This window comes from Artemia sp. Qi Xiang Cuo, chromosome 15, assembly GCF_049724085.1.
Source record: "Artemia sp. Qi Xiang Cuo chromosome 15, ASM4972408v1, whole genome shotgun sequence".
NCBI classification, from domain to species: domain Eukaryota; kingdom Metazoa; phylum Arthropoda; class Branchiopoda; order Anostraca; family Artemiidae; genus Artemia; species Artemia sp. Qi Xiang Cuo.
This window is the reverse complement of record NC_142808.1, coordinates 36,833,104-36,844,041: the sequence shown is the minus strand read 5'-3', so window position 1 is coordinate 36,844,041 and position 10,938 is coordinate 36,833,104. Positions and strand designations below refer to the sequence as shown.

The 10,938-nt window shown below is 33.9% G+C and overlaps 1 protein-coding gene across 1 annotated transcript in view; it reads left to right on the top strand.

Moving 5' to 3' along the window:
* LOC148943623 (uncharacterized) overlaps positions 1-10,405 on the top strand; it is a 56,569-nt gene extending 46,164 nt beyond the window's left edge. Inside the window, exon 3 of the mRNA XM_089101185.1 lies at positions 10,250-10,405. Within this exon, the coding sequence (XP_088957311.1) occupies positions 10,250-10,405 (156 nt within the window). The remainder of the gene's footprint in view (positions 1-10,249) is intronic.
* The last annotated feature ends 533 nt before the right edge of the window (positions 10,406-10,938 follow it).

Below are 10,938 nucleotides of genomic sequence, written 5' to 3'. Positions count from 1 at the left end.
TAGTTCTGCCATCCTGAACATTCCTAACGTTCTTGATCAAATTTTAGTAGACATTTAAAATTCCGAATAAATATAAAATTTGCCTCGTGGTTTAAACATAGTAGTTGAAAATATGAATTAATACCTGAAGCAGATATGAACATAAAACACAACACAACCTCAAACTCAGTTCACAAGAGTTTCTCATGAGTGCATTCACACATTCATTTTTTTCTTATTTCATTTGGATTTTCTTGCATCTCAAGGTTTTTAAGTCACTAAGAGTTTTTTCTATCATTTTTTCGATTTGTTGAAGAAAATGGCCAGCACTGTCATATAATCATGTAAATAATTTTGTTTGGTTAAAAATTTTATATTTATTTTTCTAAGGACTGTGGAACTCACAATTTTCCTATTAATATTTTTTTCGACACTCAGATCTTTTTTCTTTTTACATTCATTATGTGCCACTATTCGAGTTTTTGTGTTTAATAGTGAATTTTTTTCTTGTTTTTTTAATTAGTAATATTATTGATTGTAATCAGGACACTGATTCAAAAATTTCTCTTATTAGATGTTATTGATATGAACCGAAAGGGATTGTAGAATAGACAATAAAAATGGGAAACAATGTAAAAAGTTAAACGCGGTCGTGTTAATGTGGCGGGGGACATTTGCCCCTTCCTTAGTTCTTTAAAATATTTTTTTTTTTGGGGGGGGGGGACATCTTGGTAGTTTCATTGAAGAAATTAAAAAAACCACAAAATTTCTCCCCCAAGATTTTTAAAAAAATAATCCCCTCCCAAAAAAATTTATGGACTTTGAGGCCCGGTGTTAATTTATGCTTGTTAATCTATAGTTATTTCATTGAACTGGTCTTAAATTTTAGATCCCCCCCTTAGGTCTCGGCGTTAATAAAACAGGAGGAGGTTATGCGATAGAATGTGTTCGAATGACTGTGTAAAACGAAGATCAAGAAAAACATGGTTAGCTAAAACATATAAAGATCCTGAGTATTAAGCCAAAACATTAAACAGAACAAAATAGAACCGGACTCTTTTGGTTTCAAATCTTGAAACTAGCGACGAAGACCACACTGCCTTTCCATCACAAACAACAAAAGTACGAAGAACAAAAGGGAAATCTTTTTGTAAGACAGTGGAGATAATTTGAATGAATATTTCGGCCCTATGTCCAAGGGCCGTCCTCAGCAAGACAAAAATATATAAAAGAAAAAAGACTCACAACAACATGCGACCAATAAAAACCAAAAAAGTGGAAATTCTTTCAAAACAATCCTAGCATCATTACTTCAGCGAAGTTCAACCAGGACTGATAAAAAGTAAGGTAAAACAAGACGATTCAATGAAATGAAAGAAAATAAATTAAAAACATGTTCTTATTGCTAATCCAGCCTTTTTGGCAGCTAACCTCAAAGGTCTTTTGTAACCGGTTCTGTGTTAATGTCTATTGGTTTTTTAAAATATTTTGTAAGATCATTTTTTATTAAATTTGTGTATAGAGCATTTAGTTTATATTCCCCCAAGTCCCGATTTAAGGAAATATTATTATTAATATTAAGTCTGATTTCAATTGATTCTCGAACTACCTGCTTTATGCCTAGGTCATTGCTAATAAGGGCAGATTCATCAAAAGTATATTGTGGTTAGGATTTTCAAAAATATGGCTGCCTAATGCAGAATCAGATGAAACAGTGGAAATATTAGAATTTAAGGCTTTGACAATATCATCTTTATGTTGTTGTATGCGCTTTTCTAAATTCTGGTGTGTTCTACCTATATAATATTTGCCACAATCGCATGGTATTTGATAGACCCCTCTTTGGCGAGTAACTGGGGTTTTATCTTTACCAGAATTTAGAAAATTTATGATTCTAAAATTATTTGTGAATACTACATGCAGATTATTTTTTGTGCAAACTTTTTTAAGATTTGTAGTGATTTTTGGGATATAGGGGAGTTAAATTATATTTAAGGGCTTGTCAGACATCTCACTTGGTAAACTACCATTAATTTTACGGGAATGTCTTTTCAGTCTACAATTAATTACACTATTAATAAATATCATAGGATACCCATTTCCAAAAAGTATGTCCTTGATAAAGTTTAATTCTGCTGTGATGTGGGAATCAGAACAAATATTTAGGGCGCAATCGACGAGGGATATTACGACTGCTCTTTTAACTTGAGGGGTGGTTTGATGTAAAATGCAAATATCTATTATTTTGTGTTGGTTTTCTATAAATAGTAAAATTGAGTTTATCAAAGCTACGAAGCTACGATTTCGTAGCTTTGATAAACTCAATTTTACTAATTAGAGAAAACCAGCACAAAATGAGAAATAAGTGCATTTTACCACAAACCCCCACACTCACGTGAAAAGATCAGTTGTACTCTAACTCGGCGCCCTCTACATAAAGAGTAGGTATTATAAACACATAACAGCAGACATAAACTTTATAAAGGAACTAATTTTTAGACATGGGTCTCCTATGATATTTATTAATAATGTAATTAACTGTAGACTGAAAAGACATTCCCGTAAAATTAATGATAGCTTACCAAGGGAGATGTCTGACAAGCCCTTAAATATAATCTACCTCCCCTATATCCCAAAAATCACTACAAATCTTAAAAAAGTTTGCACAAAAAATAATCTGCATGTAGTATTCACAAATAATTTTAGAATCATAAATTTTCTAAATTCTGGTAAAGATAAAACCCCAGTTACTCGCCAAAGAGGGGTCTATCAAATACCATGCGATTGTGGCAAATATTATATAGGTAGAACACACCAGAATCTAGAAAAGCGCATACAACAGCATAAAGATGATATTGTCAAAGCTTTAAATTCTAATATTTCCACTGTTTCATCTGATTCTGCATTAGGCAGCCATATTTTTGAAAATCCTAACCACAATATACTTTTTGATGAATCTGCCCTTATTAGCAATGACCTAGGCATAAAGCAGGTAGTACGAGAATCAATTGAAATCAGACTTAAGATTAATAATAATATTTCACTTAAATAGGGACTTGGGGGAATATACACTAAATGCTCTATACACAAATTTAATTAAAAATGATCTTACAAAATATTTTAAAAAACCGATAGACATTAACACAGAACCGGTTACAAACAGGCCTTTGAGGTTAGCTGCCAAAAAGGCTGGATTAGCAATAAGAACATGTTTTTAATTTATTTTCTTTCATTTCATTGAATCGTCTTGTTTTACCTTACTTTTTATCAGTCCTGGTTGAACTTCGCTGAAGTAATGATGCTAGGATTGTTTTGAAAGAATTTCCACTTTTTTGGTTTTATTGGTCGCATGTTGTTGTGAGTCTTTTTCTTTTATATATTTTTGTCTTGCTGAGGACGGCCCTTGGACATAGGGCCGAAATATTCATTCAAGTTATCTCCACTGTCTTACAAAAAGATTTCCCTTTTGTTCTTCGTACTTTTGTGGTTTCAAATCTGGAAACTGGGGGGGCTCAAGGGGTGGTGCAAGGGGGGGGGGCGTGCCCCCCTATCGGCTTCTACAGTCGTGTCAGGTCATTAGTTAAAGCCCTTTTTAGGTAATTAAACTTTCTGATAACACAAGTGTCTCGGTTAACACGCGTTTGTGCCCCCCCTCCCCTATAAAAAAATACTGGATCCACACTTGTCTCTAAACCACGGAAAAACACGGGAGACAAGGGGGGACTTGCTGAAAATAATTAGGATTGTTTAACAGAAGTTCAGAATGTCTCTTTTAACGATACAATACGGTAATGGGTTATCGTGCTGTTTGATTCCCCTTGTGAATAATGTAGGCCTAACACCATGTAGTAATATGTTACTAGGCGTAACAACATGTAGTAATATGTTACTAGGCGTAATGTATGCCTAATAACATGTAGTACTAGCCCTTTGAATTTCCAATCGAACGAGCCTTTTTCGGAGTTTCTACGACAGCACTTTCAATAAAAAGCTCATATGCGCCTAGCGCATAACTTACCCCCCTTGCCCCGAGGGCTCTTAGTGGGGTTATCATCATCAAAGACCTACTTTATCAAAATTTTAACGAAGGGTAACGCAATGGCTATCTAAGAGTTTTGATGTGAAGGTTTTGGGGAAAAAGTGGGTGTGAGAGGGGGGTTTTTTGGCCTTAAATCACTTTTTTCTATTAAAAAGGGCGCTAGTCCTTTAAATTTCCAATCGGATGAGCCCTTTTTCAAGTTTCTACGACAAAACGTTCAATAAAAACCTTATATGCCCCCAGAGCATAACTTACAACCTTACCCTGAGGTCTGTGGGGGGAGTGTTATCCTTGAAGATATAATGTCCGGGCCTTTCAACTACTTTGAATAACATGTCTATCTCAAAGTTTTGAGTTGAGGTGTTGTGTAAATGGTGAGGGTGGAAGCGGTGTTAGTTGCCTTCCAATCACTATTGACTATTAAAATGGCCACTAGCAATTTCAATTTATAATTAAATTAGCCCTGTTTGAAGTTTCTACTACAACGCTTTCTATAAAAAAAAAACTTATATACCTCCAGGGCTTAACTTACAACCCTTGCCAGGAGCGCTATGGGAGGGGGAGTTATCCTCAAAGACATAATTAAGTTGAAACCGAGTTTCTTGTGCGATAATAAGGATGTTATAGTCATAATCTAGGTTGCTAGCAGGAGAGAAAATGGGTAATAAAATGGGTTAAAGAAAGTGGTTTGACGGGTAATAAAATATTATTATTATTATTACTACTAATACTACTACAACTACCGCTACAAATAGTACTACTACTATTTCAACTGATACAGCTACTTCTACTGCTGGTAATACTAATACTACTGCAACTAATACTACTGCTACTACTACTGCTAATACTATTACTACTACTACTGCTACCACTACAACAACTACTACTTTTACCACTGCTACAACTTATACTACTGCTACTCCTTCTACTACTACTACTACTACGAACACTAATACTAATACTAATCATATTACTACAACTGCTACTGCTCCTACTACTACTACTTCTACTACTGCTACTACTACTACTACTACTACTGCTACTACCACTACTACTACTACTGCTACCACTACAACTATTATTATTATTACTACTACCGTTGCTACTACCTATATTACTACTACTACTACTATTACATACTAATACTACTTCTACTACTACTACTGCTGCTACAACTGAAACTACTGCTACAACTGCTACTACTACTACTACAACTACTACTGCTACTACTACTACCACTACTACCACTATTACCCTACTACTACCACTACTACCACTACTACCACTATATAGTCATATATAGTGACATTCAAAGATACACAACATAGTGACATTCAAATTTTGGGATTAGACTATATATTAGACAAATTATTTTTGGATTTACTTAAATTATCATTTAAGTATAATTAAATTTTTAAATCTAATTTTTTCAATTTATTAAAAAAAAATAAAAATATTTAAGTATTTTATTTCTAATTCGGCTAATCCCAAAATTTTAATGTCACTATGTTGCTAACTTCTGTCCAGTACAAATTCAATTTAGGTTATTTTTCTTTAATCGTTATCTCAGCATAATCACCATGTTTAAAGGTAATCACACCATTTTATACTAGTAAGAAGGTGTTTAAGCTTACTTTTGACAATAAATTATCAGGGTAATGCCATTTATAGTGTTTATTTTTTATCATTAAACTATCCGGGTTGCAGCGGTAGCTAGCAACCTAGTAAGAGTACATAAAGGATCGACACAGTTCACCATAAAATGTGTCAGTCAAGATGACCTCATGTAGTAGATATTAATACAAGTTTTGTTTAGACTTTAAAAAGACAAATGTATAAAAACTGTCTTCTCCAGGATTTGAACTTGTGACTTTGGAGCTGAATTCCAACACGCTATCCACTGCGCCGCGTAGGCTTTCAAGAATACTATTTTAAAATAGTTTACAATTACTCAATTCACAAGTCAAATTTTTTGTTAAAAACCCATAAAAGAATTACTGCATTTTACATACCTATACATAAATTCCTTTTATAATGTTAAAGATAATGCTTGCTACTGAATATTAAGGAAAAAGGCATAATATTCTTAAAACGATGTGATGTCATAACCAGATGTTACAACCATGATGGTTGCAGGTATAACCATCATTTAGAGCTAGTTCTTTTCTATAAAATTGTGAATTTAGCAAAACTTTACCGCATAACACATCATAAACCGTTTTAATCACAAGCTCTAATGTGAGCAGCTTAGCGCAGCGGAAGTGCGTTGGGCGTTCGCCCCAGAGAAGGATGGATCGAAACATCATCGAAGCTCGCTGGGCCTAAGCTGTAGCGTTCTAATCTTCGTTATTGTGATAACGCTCCTTGCTGGCTCTTTCAATTTTTACTTTTCGATACGCTTTTCTGTTCGTTTTAATGTTTGATATTGCTCCTTACTTTCAGTTACAAGACTTTTTTTTATTATTCGACTGCTTACAGATAGTAATATTCAATGGAAAACATGCGGAGAAATTTTTAAAGAGAAGTAATGAACCTCACTAAACTAAAAATAAGCAGAAATATTGTCAAATATTCTTCAAAGTAAAATCTATTATATATCCTCTTTATATGTGTTGCATCATCATGCATTTGACGATTTATTTTAACATTCCAGTTACTATGGCCTAGATTTTGTTCTTTATTACTGTTTTAAAAACGGGTTTTTTCACTTTTTGTTTACAATGGGCTTTGGTTCACCTTTCACTAGGTTGTGCCAACTACTGCAATTATTATTTTTCAAAACATGATTTAAACTGTTAGTTACTATGGGCTTCGGTTTGGCTTTTACTTGATTGCATCTACAGCTACAACCATCATTTAGAACTTGTTCTTTTCTATGAAATTGTGAATTTAGCAAAACTTTATCGCATAATACATCGTAAATCGTTTTAATCACATACTCTAACGTGAGCAGGTTAGCGCAGCGGAAGTGCGCTGGTTGTTCGCCCCAGAGAAGGATGGATCGAAACTTCATCGAACCTCGCTGGGCCTAAGCTCTAGCGTTCTAATCTTCATCATTGTGATAACAGTCCTTGCTGTTTTGTTTGGCTCTCTCAATTTTTACTTTTCTATACGCTTTTCTGTTCGTTTTAAGGTTTGATATTGCTCCTTACTTTCAGTTGCAAGACTTGATTTTTTTATTATTTAATTACTTACAGATTACTTACAATTACAATTACAGATTACGTATAATTACTTACAGTAAAAATACGCAGAAATATTGTCAAATATACTTCAAAGTAAAATCTATTATATATCATATCTATATGTGTTGCATCCTCATGCATTTTAGAGAGATATAATTCATTTTTGTTAAATATCAATATTCACAAAAAAAAAAACATATCAAACAGACCTACCACGTGAAAATCTAAACAGATTCGTTTGTCAAATCTGTATAGATTAGCAATTATGCTTTGTCAATGCATATTTTAAACTTTTAGTTAGTATGGGCTTCGGTTTGTCTTTTACTTGATTGCATCTACAGCTACAACCATCATTTAGAGCTCGTTCTTTACTATAAAATTGTGAATTTAGCTAAACTTTACCATATAATACAACATAAACCGTTTTAATCACATTCTCCTACGTCAGCAGCTTAGCGCAGCAGAAGTGCGCTGGGTGTTTGCCCCGGAGAAGGATGGATCGAAACTTCATCGAGCCTCGTTGGGCCTAAGGTCTAGCGTTCTTTGGTTAGGTTTTGATCCACCGACCTCTGAAGCTGCTATGAAGATTCTTATCACGAAAACTGTTCCACAGTTGCCAGTCTCTAATTTGGAAGCGTTTCATTAAACATACAACATTTTGTTTTAATATACTATGAAGTTTACCAGAGCAGTTTTAGTCGATTTTTCAACAACATCCGCTCTTTTAAAGAGAATTTTAATCTGCAATTTTGAATATTTTTTGTAATCCTGGTAAAACATTCGTAAAATATTTCTCAATTTACATAGATCAGCCTGAATTTTTGCCATCTTCTTGAACTTCTGAATGTAAATTTTTACTTCGTCTTTATGCGTTCCTTGGTACAACCTTTTAGAGGTTTTGATTTTTTCATTATAGCTTTTGTCACCCCAGTATCTACCCATTATTCTGGTAGCAACATTTTTTATATTTGTTTCGGTAATCTTCATCATTGTGGTAACACTCCTTGCTGTTTTGTTTGGCTCTCTAAATTATTACTTTTCGATACACTTTTCTGTTTGTTTTAAGGTTAGATATTGCTCTTTACTTTCGGTTGCAAGACTTGTTTTTTTTATTATTTAGTTATTTACAAATAGTAATATTCAATGGAAAACACGCGGAGAAAAATTTTTAAAGAAAAGTAAAGAGCCTCACTAAACTAAAAATAAGCAGAAAGATTGTCAAATATTCTTCAAAGTAAAAACTATTAGCTAAAATATTTGGATTAAAGTATAGTGGATTTAGCAAAAATAAAAATGATGATTTATTTTAACATTTCAGTTACTATGGAGTAGATTTCGTTCTTTATTACTGTTTTCAAAAGGAGTTTTTCTTCACTTTTTGGTTACTATGGGCTCTGGTTCGCCTTTCACTTGGTTGTGCCAACTACAGCAATTATGATTTTTCAATGCATATTTTAAACTTTTAGTTAGTATGGGCTTCGGTTTGTCTTTTACTTGATTGCATCTACAGCTACAACCATCATTTAGAGCTCGTTCTTTAATATAAAATTGTGAATTTAGCTAAACTTTACCATATAATACAACATAAACCGTTTTAATCACATTCTCCAGCGTGAGCAGCTTAGCGCAGCGGAAGTGCGCTGGGTGTTTGCCCCGGAGAAGGATGGATCGAAACTTCATCGGCCTAAGGCCTAAGGCCTAAGGTGTAGCGTTCTTTGGTTAAGTTTCGATCCACCGACCTCTGAAGCTGCTCTGAAGATTCTTATCATGAAAACTGTTCCACAGTTGCCAGTCTCTAATTTGGAAGCGTTTCATTAAACATACAACATTTCATTTTAATATACTATGAAGTTTACCAGAGCAGTTTTAGTCGACTTTTCAACAACATCCGCTCTTTTAAAGAGAATTTTAATCTGTAATTTTGAATATTTTATGTAATCCTGGTAAAACATTCGTAAAATATTTCTCAACTTACATAGATCAGCCTGAATTTTTGCCATCTTCTTGGACTTCTGAATGTAAATTTTTACTTCGTCTTTATGCGTTCTTTGGTACAACCTCGTAGAGGTTTTGATTTTTTCATTATAGCTTTTGTCACCCCAGTATCTACCCATTATTCTGGTAGCAACATTTTTTTATATTTGTTTCGGTAATCTTCATCATTGTGGTAACACTCCTTGCTGTTTTGTTTGGCTCTCTAAATTTTTACTTTTCGATACACTTTTCTGTTCGTTTTAAGGTTTGATATTCCTCTTTACTTTCGGTTGCAAGACTTGTTTTTTTTATTATTTAGTTACTTACAGATAGTAATATTCAAAGGAAAACACGCGGAGAAAACTTTTTAAAGAAAAGTAAAGAGCCTCACTAAACTAGAAATAAGCAGAAAGATTGTCAAATATTCTTCAAAGTAAAAACTATTATATATGTGTTGCATCATCATGCATTTCATTATTTATTTTAACATTTCAGTTACTATGGCCTAGATTTTGTTCTTTATTACTGTTTTCAAAGCGTTTTTTTTCACTTTTTGGTTACTATGGGCTCTGGTTCGTCTTTCACTAGGTAGTGCCAACTACTGCAACTACGATTTTTGAAAACATGCTTTAATGTTTTAGTTACTATGGGTTTCGGTATGTCTTTTGCTTGATTGCATCTAAAGCTACAACCATCCTTTAGAGCTCGTTCTTTACTATAAAATTGTGGATTTAGCAAAAATAAAAATGATGATTTATTTTAACATTTCAGTTACTATGGCGTAGATTTCGTTCTTTATTACTGTTTTCAAAACGTGTTTTTTTCACTTTTTGGTAACTATGGGCTCTGGTTCGCCTTTCACTAGGTTGTGCAAACTGCAGCAATTATGATTTTTCAAAACATATTTCAAACTTTTAGTTAGTATGGGCTTCGGTTTGTCTTTTACTTGATTGCATCTACAGCTACAACCATCATTTAGAGCTCGTTCTTTAATATAAAGTTGTGAATTTAGCAAAAGTTTACCGCATAATACATCATAAACCGAATTAATCACATTCTGTAACGTGAGCAGCATAGCGCAGAGGAAGTGCACTGGGCGTTTGTTCCGGAGAAGGATGGATCAATATCTCATCGAACCTCGCTGGGCCTAAGGTCTAGTGCACTGGGTGTATGCCCCGAAGAAGGATGGATCGAAATCTCATCGAACCTCGCTGGGCCTAAGGTCTAGTGTTCTTTGGTTAGGTTTCGATCCACCGACCTCTCAAGCTGCTCTGAAGATTCTTATCAAGATATTTGGCTTGCTCGGCTCTGATATTTTTCTTGATTTTATTACGTTTAGCTTACATTCATCAAGCTTGTACACGAAAATGTATTTTTTTGTAAAAATTGATTCTATTTTTAAAACTATTTCATTTTAATTACAAATGGCACTAGCTATAGTGCCATTTTACAAAAAAAACTGCATTTTCATGTACAAACTTGATTAATGACGTCATAATCGTAGGTTATTATTATATATGACGTAGTAAGGGAATACGATATTTATAGACGATTATATTTCAACAAGATATCCGGGTTGCAGCGGCAGCTTGCAACCTAGTAGGAAGCAACCACGTCCCATACTAAGGGATACCCATGACTCCTAAAAATAGAGTCAGACCGAATCACAAAGTACACTATTAAAACTGCCTTTTCGAAACTCTTCAGAGCAGATTCAGAGGTCGATGGATCGAAACCTAACCAAAGAGCGCTAGACCATAG